Source organism: Phalacrocorax carbo, chromosome 6 (assembly GCF_963921805.1).
Source record: "Phalacrocorax carbo chromosome 6, bPhaCar2.1, whole genome shotgun sequence".
Taxonomy (NCBI): domain Eukaryota; kingdom Metazoa; phylum Chordata; class Aves; order Suliformes; family Phalacrocoracidae; genus Phalacrocorax; species Phalacrocorax carbo.
In genome coordinates, this window is record NC_087518.1 from 56157916 (window position 1) to 56172380 (window position 14465).

General features: G+C 38.8%; 1 protein-coding gene across 2 annotated transcripts in view; it reads right to left on the reverse strand.

Annotated features, from left to right (window-relative positions):
• COL24A1 (collagen type XXIV alpha 1 chain) overlaps window positions 1-14465 on the reverse strand; it is a 149964-nt gene that overhangs the window by 17863 nt on the left and 117636 nt on the right. For both annotated transcript variants that reach the window (XM_064455448.1, XM_064455447.1), the window contains exons 40-49: window positions 13725-13778; window positions 12886-12939; window positions 11539-11595; window positions 9707-9760; window positions 8731-8784; window positions 8569-8622; window positions 6337-6390; window positions 4569-4676; window positions 1661-1768; window positions 61-168 (exon numbers count right to left, since the gene is read on the reverse strand). In XM_064455448.1, coding sequence (XP_064311518.1) covers window positions 61-168; window positions 1661-1768; window positions 4569-4676; window positions 6337-6390; window positions 8569-8622; window positions 8731-8784; window positions 9707-9760; window positions 11539-11595; window positions 12886-12939; window positions 13725-13778 — 705 coding nt within the window. The remainder of the gene's footprint in view (window positions 1-60; window positions 169-1660; window positions 1769-4568; window positions 4677-6336; window positions 6391-8568; window positions 8623-8730; window positions 8785-9706; window positions 9761-11538; window positions 11596-12885; window positions 12940-13724; window positions 13779-14465) is intronic.

Consider the following 14465-nt stretch of genomic DNA (forward strand, 5'->3'; position numbering starts at 1 on the left):
CTTAAAGGTCCTTTCCAACCTAAATGATTCTATAATTCTGTAACAGCTGTGATTACGTACAGTCTGTCCTTTCAGTCCAGCGTCTCCTGCTTGTCCTTGGTCACCTTGTGATCCTGGAAGGCCTCTTTTGCCTCGCTTTCCTGGATGACCCAGAAGCCCTTTCTCACCCTTTCAATACAAACACAATATATCCTTTATTACAGTTATGACAGTTATAAATGTAAAGATTGGTTTCCTGGCAGAAGTGTGGAACATGCTTTCTCCGTAAGAAATAAAGCTACTCTATCAATTTTATTTCTGTCAGGAATGCTTTTCATAATTACACTTTCACTAAAATGCAAATGTGGCTTGACTCTTCCTTGCTTTGGAAACATACAAAACCCATACATATTGGATCATTTCCAGTATGGTATATCCCAGTGCAAGAACTAAAATGCACAAAATGAAGTACAGAACAGGAAGTTAGAAGTAAATTTTACAAGTAATCCTCTGAGCAAGGCATAGTATAGTTGTGGAACTCCTTGCTGTTAGACTGTTTATATTGATTCAAATGGAAACTAGACAACTTCATGCAAGAGAAATCCTCTGAGCACTATCAAATCCATACAGCTCAGGAGGTTACTGAGCTGCAGTTAAGGCTGGGAATGTACACCTTTGATGTTTGCTTTGCACTTTTGCTCCTTCCTAGGTGTTAGACAAAGACAGACTTTTGGCCTGACTCAGTATGTCCGCTCAATGTTTATTTTGCACAATGTGGTAACTGTTTTCCCTCACCTCATCTATTCCCTGTCTTTTTCACATCGCAAGCAGTTCTGAGCAGTAACTACCTCCTATGGCTCATTGTCTATACAAAGGAGTAAAATCCAGACTGGGAGCACTGGCAATAAAACACTACAAATAGTGAATACAGTTTATACTAAAACATTACCATGAAAAGTAAACAGACAGTATTCCCCTCCTGCAGTTTTCAAGTAACTTAAGTTTTTAAAAACTGCTTACCAATAAAATCTCAGAGCACTGCAAATCATGATCTTTAGATGAAAAATCCTATTCTAAATAGAGAAAACTGTCTGTAATGTTTCCATTCTTTGCTTCATTTACCACTGAAATGAGTCTAACGGATACTATCAGTAGAAGCTGATGTCGGCTACCTGGAACTGCCTTGAAAATGGAGCACTCTCAGATTTATTTCTTTCTAACACAGCTGAACAATAACAGTTTAAATCTTATGATAAATAAACGATCCAGACATGCCTGTTAGCCCCCAACCTTGGGACTCAACCTTAAAATTACAGTGCTTCTCTGCTAATAGATTGCTTAGATGTTCAAATCATCCAGACTGTTGTAATAGTTACAGAAGGTTAAAAAGAAAAGCCAGGAATCGTTTGGACCTAAAGCTTTGGATGAATAAAAATTAACTGTTTTGAATGGCTTCTGGAGTTGGGAATAGCATAGCATCCAGATGGATGCTTCTCTGTTTTCAAATTACACTTTATAGAAACAAGGTCAGCACAATTTGCAGTCTTACCTTTCAAATAAATTACGTCAATTACTCATGTGATTAACAGTAGCACGGTGGTTCCATGATCACTGGATGCAGTACGAAGACTAAGCAATGTCAGTAACACTGTAATTAAACAAGAAGATCCCACATGTGTACCTTTAGTCCTGGTGCTCCCATGGGCCCTGGCATGCCTGGCAATCCTTTGGGACCTCGAGCTCCAGGATATCCCGCCAGCCCTGGTAAGCCTGCGTTTCCTTTATTACCCTTAGAATTGAAAATAATTGATTACAAGCAGAAGAGCCAAATGTCTTTTTTCTTTGTATGCTAAAACAGGCATATAACATAAAATCAGTCAAAGCCACTTCATGCTTTCTATATATATGGACACACATTGATAGTGCACCAAAATACATGGAAAGACAATGATCAGCCGTATCGTCTGGATTTCTGCTAATACTCCAAAAGCAAAGTCCCATCATACTTAGCAACAAAGCTACATGTGCTCTAACTGTGGGGTGGATTGAGGTTTCTGAGGAGTCAAGTTATTATAGTTTAACAAGTCACTGACTGTCAGCAAAGCAAATGCTAACCATGCCATTGCCCACTGCAGTTGTTCTGTTCAGTGTTCATCTTAAACCTTGGTCTGTCCCACCCTAAATATATCAATATGTCATTTGTGTGGGATCACCTCCTTCGACCTTGAAAGACTTCCAAGAACATTCAAGAGAATCAGTTGCCTCTCTGGGCTTATGCAGGGCATCTTCCCTATTAGCACCCTCCTAAATAGTAGCCCAGTTGGATAGTACGCAGTCTTTTGTCCACAGTAATTGTGTATTCGAGTATATATGGAAACACACGTGGGCATACTAGTGACTGCTTTTACCTCCCACAGGGAATCACACAGAAGAGTTTATAGCAGAGACCTGAAGTTTTCCCTAAACCTGAAAATTTGCATGTTTGGATTAATAGCCTTAAGTGCTGATCCCCATTTAATTCTTTTTTGAAATAGGCAGGAAGAGAGCACTAATCTCTATTAATTATAGAAGATGACTCCTTGAGGTGGTTCTTGGATGAGTGCTGTGCGATGGCTGAGGATTCATTTGAGGATTGGAGAAGAGAAGGCTGTGGGGAGATGTTATTGCAGCCTTTCAATAAAGGGGGACTGTAGGAAAGATGGGGGCAATCTCTTATAGCAAGGCCTGTTGTGACAGGACAAGGGGTGATGGTTTTAAACTAAAGGAGGGGAGATTTAGACTGGATATACGGAAAAAAATTTTTACAGTGAGGGTGGTGAAACACTGGGACAGGTTGCCCAGAGAGGTGGTCGGTGCCCCATCCCTAGAGACCTCCAAGGCCAGGTCGGATGGGGCTCTGAGCAACCTGGTCTAGTTGAAGATGTCCCTGCTCACTGCAGGGGGTGGGACTGGAATGGCTCTAAAGGTCCCTTCCAACCTAAACCATTCTATGATTCTGAGCTTACAATAAGGAGCTCCTTCTGATGAAACAAGATGCTGGATTCATTTAATACAGATGGGCTGAAAATATAGTTGAGATTCACACTATTCATTTTTTCAAAAAGGAACTCCATATCAAGAAACAAAATCAGACTATCTTCCTACAGAAACATGCTTATTTATAAATAAAATTCAACATGCTTATTTATAAATACCAGACATACTGATAATACTAGTATGATTGTGTACGCTCTGTAGGGATTCATATACAATAACTTTACCACATCAGGAAAGATGATAACATTTGTTATGAAAACATATGAGAAAATCAGATTATAAACAAAAGTGACTATTTTTAATGAAAAAAAAATATGTTCCTGAGTACATGGAGTTTAGCCAATTTTGACAAGTTAAAAAATACAAAATGGAAATTTGCTACCATCCAAATGAATGTTTCTGTAATGTCATTTAGTAGAAAAATATACACATATATATAGATATCTTCTTTCTTATTTCATATGACATTCCGTTAAGCATTCATATTAAAAAAAAGAGTTATAGGAAACAGGATTTTTGTATTAAATGTGATTTTCAGAGCTTTTGAATATGGTACTGTGGCTTATAGCCTGATGGACTGATAAACTTACATAGCAAAAGTTTTGTTTTTTTTTTCATTGTGGCAAAAACTGCTTAAAAGCCTCTTTATTACAAATTGTAATGCTACTACATATTGTTAATATGGAGTAATGGAATTTTTTCTAATATGAAAGATGACATTTTGAGTGGAAAAGGGAAAACATAAGAATTCTTTGGGGTGACACTCCTAAATGCAGCTACGAAGAATTTTAAGCACTTGGAAAGAGAAGGACATGATCTGAAAATGGAGAAGGGTTGAATAGGGTACATCTTCACCCTGTGGGTGATTTGTTTAATTTTCTTTGTTCACCCAAATAGGCAAATTTATACTTGTAATAGAGCATCTTGACTAATTCCTAACACCAAATCTAACTTGGCATCTTTTTATAACAATTACTGGTCCATCTAGGTCCTTCATGGAGTGAATAAGTGAAGAGCTGTGTCACTGCTCCCAGAAGCAGCAGGTCACCACCCTTGGCCCACAGCAAAGGACAGACAGACAAAAAAAGGGTTTCCAAGAGTGTTCCCAGCTACCTCAGACACCTTATACTCTTTCTCACTGGTTTCGGGCAAAGCTTCAGAATTGCTTAGGTAGAGAGACATAGGTTACAACTTCAGTGACAATAAGGAAAACATGGGATTATCTCAGGGCCTGAGAGAAAACAGCCTCAGTTGGGGTCTATGGCTCATTTTCAGGAACAGAACTGTGAAGCCTCTCTCATTAAGAAAGCATTTTCACTTAGCTGTAGTTACTACTAACGTATGCTAATGAAATACTTCTCACAGCACAGTTTCCTTATGCTAACCTTACATCCTGGCCAGAATATCAGGAGCAAGAGAAAGAAAACAAAGAATTGGTCTAATTTTCAAGATGCTCAAGAAACTGAGAAAAGTTTCTTCTGTTTAAATACCCTAACCTTAGAAAATTTGTAAAGCAAAGTCAATAAAGAGGGGCAATGCGGAAAGCAGCTTACCTTAGGGCCAGGCTCCCCTGGCAGCCCAGGCTTGCCAGGGTTGCCAGAAATGCCTTCTGGTCCAGGGTATCCGACTGCTCCTTTCTGCCCTGCTGGCCCTGGTTTTCCCTTGAAACAAATTAAAATCAAATACAGCACTGTCAGCTCTCATCATCTTCACCATCACAGAACTAGATTTCAGTCACAGTATTTCCTAAACCCTACATAACAACAGACCCAGTGGCACAGACGAACGCTTGCAGAGGGGGCTCCAAGTTAGGATGATTGCTTTAAAATGCTATTGGATTAACCTTAGACTTGCTGTGTTGTGGGCTCTGAGCAACTTCAGCTGAAACCATGGGCCAGCCCATCTGCGTGCCAGGCCTGGAAGATGGCTGAGACTTTTGATTCTTAAACCGAAGCAAGGAAACCTAATAACAATCTATTTATCCCTGTAAAAAACCCAACCATGTGTCTTTTCAGTCTTCATTTTACTAGATACTTTGTGTTGTACATTTGCAAAATTATGCTGTTCAAATTTCTATATATCAAATATACAAATATCTAATTAGACAAGTTTGTGCTAACTGTTCTATACTTGCACAGAAAAGCCTCATGTCACATCCACCAAAGGAACAATGGTTTTTCTTTACAATCATTTCTCTTTAGACTGACATACACTGTCTTAAGGGGCTTGGAGTTCTGCAATTATCTCTATGAATCCATTTCCTAGAAATCTAAAATATGCTAACTACAACATGTCTCATTTGAAAAAGTATAGTTAACAACAGCCATACAGAATATAAAAGGCGTGCCATCTTAATCTTATTTCTATCTGCTTGCTGAAGTATCTTGCCCTTGGGATGTGCTTTGAGACTTCCTCAAGTTCCAGTTCTACTGTCTTCTCGTCCTCACTGTTTGTCTTGCCTTTCTCTCTTTTCCTTTGCCTGCCGAACGATACGCCTCCCTGCAGTCCTCCGGGGGGGGAAGAGCCAAGTATTTACAAAAGACACACAGATTGCTTGCCTTCAAAAGGCTGTACTTGCATTCTGCCCAGCAGGTACAAGCTCTGTGAAGCAGCTGCATTTCTCTGGTTACTGACAATATTTTGATGTAAGGTAGTAAAAGTTATTTACAATAAGTGCTTGGGTGGTATCATTTATTAGGGGACCAAAATAGCCTTGATGCACTTTGTTCTTGGTTATGTTTACGAACACCTACTGCTTCCTGCTCTTTCTTCTCCCTCAGGGAGAAAGGGATGCAAGTTCGCATCTCTACAGTAACTCAAGAAAGAACACTAAAAATTTCAACTCAGGGCAAAGGAGAGAAAGAAGTAAACCTCAAGGGATCTGCCAACTGTATCCACCATGGACATATGGATTCAGGCCTCTGTGGGCTGCAGCTGCTCAAAGAAATGATGGGAGCCAGGAGTGAACAGCAGCAGTACAGCTCTGTGCAATAAAATGTGATAACTTGCACATGGACAAGCCACATGCAAAAATGATCTAATTAAGTAACTTTACAAGTGGGAAGGACCTTGTTGTTATATTAGCTGCACTTCACTTCCGTGTGCTGAGTAACTGAGTACAACTCAGTATCATCTAACACAGTTTCAAAAATTATTCTTATTTTCACAGGGGTTCCTTTATACCTCCTGGATAATTAGAAGGTTCCTTAGTGTGAGCGTAAGATTTCCTGGCACCACTGGCATGACTCAATTGTGGGTTTATTAGTTATTATTTTCTTTGTTTTATAACCTGAAGACAGACCGTAGAATTTTGTTACTTACAGGAATTCCAGGTTTGCCTGCCTGACCCGTTGCTCCTTTCTTCCCTGTGGGTCCCTAAAAGTTAAAAATACTTGTGAACTCACAAATCTCTTCAACTCAATCCCCTAAGAGCAGCTGAGAATTGTTGCCCTCTAGTACACATGCTCACATTGCTTTGGACAAGATTATTTCCATTTCACGAGACGGCAGGAAGTTTTTCAAGTAAAAGTGTATACATTTTTGGAAGAATTGTGTGTATTTTTCCCTTTCCTAAATTGGTAGTTTTCAGAACTTTTTCAACAACAATAGGCACAAGAATTTTTTCCTCTGTGAATCTGGCAATTTCCCCTCTATCAGCCACACCCCTGTAAGGCAGTATGCTTTTACAGCACCTCCATACCCTTTAAAAGGGGAAGTCACAAAAAGTAGGCAATGTAGAGGCACTAAGTGTATGTGGAAGAGAATATTAGAAAGCAAGAGTGTCACATATGGGAACGTTCTTTTTATCTAAGATGTACACAAAAGAAAAAATTTACTTTAAAAAATTTACTAAATTTACTAAAAAATTTACTAAAAAAAATTTACTTTAAAACAGACTTTTTTTTTTTTTTTTGCCTTGACTGATCTAGGAATCTGTAGCCTTAGAAAACTGAGTGATACTGATAGCAGGTAACATTCTCGTAAGTGGTTGAGTGACACAGGAGGCCAAGCACCAAGGAAGAAAAGCTCAGAATGGGTCAAAAGTATCTCAGAGAATTTTGTTTATAGGATATTCTCCACTGAATATGAAGATCTACGGTGTGAAACCACTCAGATGGCAGGGACAAGAATAACACTTGTTAGCATAGATCAGGTGGAAAAAAGCTTCCAAGATTTTCTGGATTAATTATTTTAAACACTCTTCTTAAAGCAAAGGTGAAGCTGAACTACTGTGCTGCAATATTACTTAATATGCAATAAAGTGAAAAAGCTAAGGTCACTGTAAGTGTAAATGTTATAAATGTAATAAATAAATGTTACAAATGTAACTAATGTAAATATGAAAATCAGCAAAATTTCTTTCTATTCCTTAATGTCTTTTTGTTAAGAAAGGCATTAAAAAATATCCACAAATCCAAACTGGAATGTGTATATTCAAAGAACTTTATATTGTTTTCATTAAAATTTCTGGATGCATATAAAGTAAATCCAGATGATTCAGCGTTGCAGTTTATGAGACTGACTTTGTAAGGCTTGCTATAGCAGCACAAGTCATGCCACTGGAGCAAGGCTGTATGAATGTTTTCACAATTAATGTTTTTGCATAAACTTTTAGGTACTTATGGGTTGCCTCAGGCTGGATATTGGTTCCATATTTGCCAAAGCAGTTTTAATCTGTGGGGCATTTGCAACACAAAAAGCATTTTTGAAGGAAAGACAGAGAAATGACTGATTTTATCTTGTGCTGAGAGCAGTTTAGTAAAGGCAATATATCTGAGCTCATGGTTAGACTACATGCTGACAATGTCTTCACATCACGTTTCTGTTCTCTTGCTCCCCATTCCTAATCTACTACATATTCTTGTATTTACCTAGAAAATTTCGAAACTCTGTTAGAGTTGCACTATGGAACTTCTCAGACCAAATACCTCATTTAAGTTGCAATGGCAATTGGTATTGTAAGAAAACTTTTAGCCAAAATCTTCTGAAATGTCAAAAGCCAATGAAAGTCACCCCATGGGAGAATATAAAGTACTTCTGGCAATTTTCAACACACCACCAAGATGAATGATTACTTCTAAAGAAAAAGATTTAGTCTTAGATCTTTTTCATGACTTGCTCTGTCATTATTCCTCTACTATTCTGTAGCAAATTCCTTATTTCCAGTTCTCTCTGAAAATTCAGTGCAGTACCAGGAGGCTTCATTTACAAATCAGAGCAGTAAAATCCTGGGTGTCTTCCAGAGCTAGTCTGCCACCGGGTACTCCATTTAAGGGTATAACTGAACATCACTCAAATGTTTCCAAAAGAGCCTCTCATAATGCTTTCTATCACTCCAAAGTAAAAATATTATCTATAAAATAACACATATTTACTATCCCAGATCATTATGTAGTTTTCCATTCTATATTTCTATTATCCCTGCAGGTATGAAAAGGAAACCCAAACACTGAATTTTAGCTGTATATAACAGTTTTCCAAGGATAGGCAGTGAACAGTAAAAACGTACAAATTCCAATTAAGTGCAGGTTCCCTTTAAATTTTTCTACTTACCTCTGATCCTCTTTCTCCTTTTGGTCCTTGCTCTCCCAATTCACCTGGCTCTCCCTTTGGAAAGAACATATATTAAATAAATAAATAAAAAATCATTTGAATGCAGATGAAAATGCATTTTCCACACCCAGTAGAGAAATCTCACTTGTTAGAAACACTTACTGGAGGCCCCTGTTGTCCAATAGGTCCTCTAAGCCCTGGAAGACCTATATGACCCTGGGAAGCAGAAAATATAACATAATGCAGTACAAGTAACTCAGGATGTCGCGCTCAGTGAGCTATAGATTTTCTTGTACTGCCCATCCTGGGAGGTGCTGGGTGGCCCCAGCTTCACTCCTGTGACCTAGATAAAGTATGCTCAGCTCTCCTGAGATCAGACCTTAGGGAGCTTTTCTTCAAGTTCTCTACTCCAAACTGCAGTGGGAATATTGTCCAAATATTTCTACGCTTCTGTGAGCTTAGATCATATTCAGTTCATTGATTTATTCCTATGTCTATCTGTATTATCTGTGTAACTTAAACAGGATATTCCATGTCAAGGACTATCTCTTTTGTATTTCAGCAAACCAACTGCATCAGTGATTAGCATGAGTTAACATCCAATTTGTATTTGCTGAAAGACAGAATACAGTTCATGAATAATTATTAGGATTAGATTTACAAAGAAATACTGCTTAAATTTCAGAGAAAAATGTTAATTCTTTCAGTATTACAGAATCACAGAATCACTCAGGTTGAAAGGGACCTCTTGAGATCATCTAGTGCAACCCCCTTCTCAAGAAGGGCCAGGTAGAAGAGGTTGTCCAGGACCATGTGCAGTCGGGACGCTGTCAGGACCGTGTCCACTGGACATTACTAAGACAAGTCTGGCTCCTTCATCTTCATTCCCTGCCATCAGGTATTTATACACATTAAGATCACCCAAGCCTTCTCTTCTGCAGCTCGTGAGACCCAGCTCTCTCCACTTCTCATATGGAAGATGCTCCAATGCATTCTAAGAACTCATCAGCACAGTGAGGCAGCAGCAAGTGCATCTCTGCACACTTCTGAGAGATGATGATACTTCTGCTACATTGTTTTACATGAATGCATAGCATGCCATGCTCAAATAAAAAGAATAAAGAGCAAGAGGTATTACCTTGTAACCCTCATCACCAGGTTCTCCTCTATCTCCACGTTCACCACTAGGACCCTAGAGAGAAAACCAAAGAGCAAAATATAACAACTGAACTGAAATACTGCTGCAGTAAAGGACAAAAAGAAAGCTGGAATTTCTCTCAAAACAGACTAACCAATGAGACGGAATTCAGAATTACAAATATTAAAGTTATCTTGTCTAAAAGAATAAATGTTTTTTTTTTCTCTAAACAAGACACATTGCAGTCAGACAGCAGACACTGTCTGAAGTATTTTGTAATTGAAGACTAGAAGCTAAAAGCTAGATCTTACATGTGCATAAATGAAGCAGGAATATTGATCCTCAGTGGAACTGCTCTAGGTTTACACTCACGTGTGTATATATATACACATATATATATATGATATCTGAATTAATAATCTCCACTAAAAAATGAAAAGACTTTGTTTTCAAGCCATGCGAGGAACATGCTCTTATGGCTTCTGTAAGACAACACGTGAAAAATTGAGTTCTTTTCTCAAATGACTTGCTGTACTCAGAATCTGCTTTAATTTTGAAGTTCATCCTAATAAAAAGGCAATTTCAATCCCTCAGCATGCTTCACATATGACAGCCGCACGGGTTCAGAGGGAATGGCATGATTTCTGTGAGTCGTGCGGTGCATCCTGCTGCATTCAGACACCTCTCTGGCTCTACTTTAGGGAAAGGTCCGTACTCCAGTCCCACAGGAAATGGGATTTTTTTTCCCCAGAATTTTAACTCTCATTGCAGCAAATGGACCAAATCTCAGTCAAAGGAAAAATGATGGGATAGAGAATCATGCCCATAGAAAGTATGAATGGCCAAGACTTTCTGAAAGACATCCAGCCAATCATTAGGTGAAATAATAAGGGACTGCCTTTTCCCAACCTATGTTTCAAGTAAAAGCACGTAATGAAAAATTGGCCAGGCATCACTAACTGTGAAGTATCTTTACAGTTCACAAATGAATAGATCAGCCGCTTCCAGCGCATATCCACCAATAGATACTATCATGCAACTGCTTGTATACTCTGCAAGGTTTCAGCAGCCTCATGGCGCATTTCCCGGAGGGAATCTACAAGGTGGGAAGACCCTGCTCGCAACGTTTGAGCAGTCAGCATTACAGAGCCAGTTCAGCTACTGCAGAATTGGCTGGAGTCTCTTCCTTCTGTCATGCATTTCCATAATTAAATTAAGAACCTAGTCCAGACTCTGTCTTCAGTTAAATCAGGGTCTAACAGTCCTGCTTCTTGAGGAGGTGAGGTATAAATATTAAGGTTAATCTGAAGAGAAGTAGGCTGTACAAGTATTACTTCTGGCACAATCAAAGCCCAAACATGAAACAATCTTAAGATTTTGAGATGTCAGGTTTTTTTGGACATGTTCGTAATTGCTGCAAAGAGATACCCCACATATGAGTTTAGTGAAAAAGGAATAAGGAAGCTTTCTCTGAATCAGCTACATTAGCTTTGTAGTGATAATGAAATAAGTCAAAACACATTTCTGGTTAGTAAAGCAATTAGGTATAATTCGGGATAAACACAGAGGGTAAAATTCTGTTCCAAAATGCGCTAGTCTAAACACAGACTAATGGCATTAGTGTAATTAAACACAGGACACATACTCTTAAGCAGGCAAGAGCACATGACTGCATTTTTTAGAGAGGGATTACCAAGGAAAGGACCATCATTCTACATTTTTGTACAAGGGAGTACTGACTCCTGAGGCAGTGATACAAAGTTTCAGAAAGAACCTGCATTGTCTCATCTTGAGATGCACTAATATAATTTTTTTGAGAAAGAAAGACCTACTGGTTCACCTATGGGCCCAGGGGGTCCAAGAACCGTACTGTCTTCACCCGGGTAACCCTAAAACAAAGATAAGTATTATAAATATTAACTTGGAAATTCAACTTCATCAAAACCGCAAACATGTTCAAATGCTAATAAACACCCAGAGAGCATGCTGCTGTATAGGTGCTAGAAGCGAATATGACGCTTATGGTTTTAATACAGTAGAAATGGTAACTCTATTTTAACATGAACCTAAATGTCCTAAAGACATTTAGGATTAAAGAAACCTAAGCACTTGCTCTATTCTCAAAGGCAACTCTATATTAAAAAAATAAAAGCATTTGAACAATGTCCATGTAATTATTTCCTTATTTAATGAAAAAAAAAAGATAAACAGGATATTTGACAAGAGGAAAAAAAAGAAAATTTCTTCCACTGTTTTGAGAAACATACTTAATATAGACAAACAAGTGTACAGAAGACTCCAACAATCAGCCTGAACTCAATTAAATTTTAAATATGAAACAACTGTCATCCAAACTAATAGACAAAAAGTTATCTAGTCCACATGATATTTACCAATATTTAATGCAAAGACGCTTACATTTTAAGTATGATGAAGGGTTTCCAAAGTGCTTTTTTGGAAGTGACTGACCAAACTAGACACTTTGCTCCCAACAATCTAGTTTTCAGCTATTGTTTCTGAAAATTACATCAGAACCTATTTATAACATCACCACTAATTGCCTATTAGCAATTTTCACTGCAAAACTGGCCCTAATGTAAGAACTTATTTCCCTGTCAGGTGCAACTCCAAACCTATTTTCATGAAGGGAATGCCTGTACCTGCCTGGGGCCATGCAGAATTCAGTCAGCATACAAATCTGTTTGCAGGATTTGAGGCTTAAAGGAAAAACAGCGACCAAAGTAGCAGCACTGAGGCAAGATCTTGTCCCTAACATTTTGTAATAAACATTGATCTTTGCCCATCTTAGTTGGACTTTTATTTTTTCCCCCCCAGCAAAATCCGTAGGTGTACTCACAGGCTTAAAGCTAACTACATACTTAACTGGTTCCACACTAATTGTTTCTGCCAGCAGTGCTCACTAAGGACAGTGGTGCTATCTGATACAATGGGTACCTTGTGTTTTAAAACCTGAAACACTTCAACTGTATAATTTGGAACTCTGCTTCTGAATGATCCATTTCCCCAGTTTTCCGTTTCTTTTCCTATTCTCCCACAATACTAATAAATATTGCAAACGGTAGCGTTTGCTGCATGCTGTGGAAAACAGGGAGCATGCAGTAGTATTTCCTCCCTTTATAATTACTCAAACTTTAAAACAGTATAATCCATTTTCAGACCTTTTCTCCTTTGAGTCCTGGGGGCCCTGGGGGACCTGGAGGTCCCTGGTGACCCTAAAGAAGCAAACAAAACAAAAATTAATTCCAAAACAAATAATTAAAGAAAGAATTAAAATAATTAATTCCAAGCATTCCTTTAGCTGGTTGTTACTATTGGGTTTTTTTGTTGCTTGGTAATAATGCTAAATAGTGATGCGGCACACAGCTAATGGGCCCAGGCAGAAAAGCTCTGTGCACCGTGGAAAGCCAAAGGTTCTGGCAGGGCTTGATGCAGGTCAGGGGAGCTGGGCTGGCTCTCGCTTCAGGGTTAGGGCCACTGATGGATGTTTCTGTTCAGAAAAAAGACACAGCACTCTGGTCTGTAAGAGCAGGACTCAATCCATCTCTGATGATGACCATAATTATTTTTCAGTGAAAGTCACAGTATCTTTACGTCCTTCAACTAACCTCATTCAATCTGTGTTTCTGCTACTGAAAGGGAAACCGCCTGACCAGACAGCAAGCAGAGGTGGTGGTGTTTGCTGAACCTCTGTAACGAATAGCTGCAGTAGTTTTATAGGAACTTTATTCACAAAGAGTGGGATGCATTGGACGAACAAAGGTTTCAAATCTGTGGTAAAAAACAACTGCCAGTGAACTCACAAAAAGCCAGTCATGGTTGCTTAAGGCTAACATGTCTGAGTAGGCAGTCAGGTGTCATATATTTATATGTGAATGTCTCACATTTCTAAAGATATTTGTGTATTCTGGTACAGATCCCCATGAAATCTGAAATTATTTAGAGTACCACAGACTTACCTTAGGGATGTGTGTGTACATGAATTCAGTAAAAAACTCACCCCATAACCTGGAATTCCTGACTCTCCTTCAGGTCCCATTCCTCCTAGCTGTCCCTGTAGAATGCAATAATCAGTGACAGAAGAATGAGCTCCCTTGTGAAATATTACAACACCGTATACTTTACAAAGTTATCACTTGGAGAAATCTTCAAATATTGAGATTTGAGAACTAGAGACAACTTCCTTGTTAGGTCCAACTTCATTTAGTAAAGAATACTGAGCTTTGCCCTGCTCTGTGGAAACAATGGTCAACATTTTCAGTCCTAACCTTATAAACCCTGTCCATAATTAAGATCAAAAGGATCTGAGCTTTCAGAGGTGTGGAGGAACTATGCTTATCAATGCTAAATATGCCAAGAGAAGCCGAGGGTGGTCCTCACCTTTGGAATTTGAGTTCAAGTCCTTCTCTTTAAAATATTGGCCACTAGAAAGTTACTTTACTTCTGTACTTTGTGTGTTCAGGGACACCGCGCTGCATTTAGCAGCCACAGGATCGGGCCCTGCAGCAGTGAGATGGGCACACTGCCTCACTAGTGTTGAGGCTGCATGTACCTGTGCATCTATCGCAGTGTGGAGCAAGCTTGGGGAGCTTGTAATGAAAATTAATTTAGTTAACTTTGGATCAGATTCCCATTCAATAGGAGTCACAGTCCTTACCTGAAACGCTTTGTTTCAGCCGTGGCTAAGGCTTATTTTATGTAATAGCAAACCCCATGATTTTTGTTCTTGGAACAGGAGAGG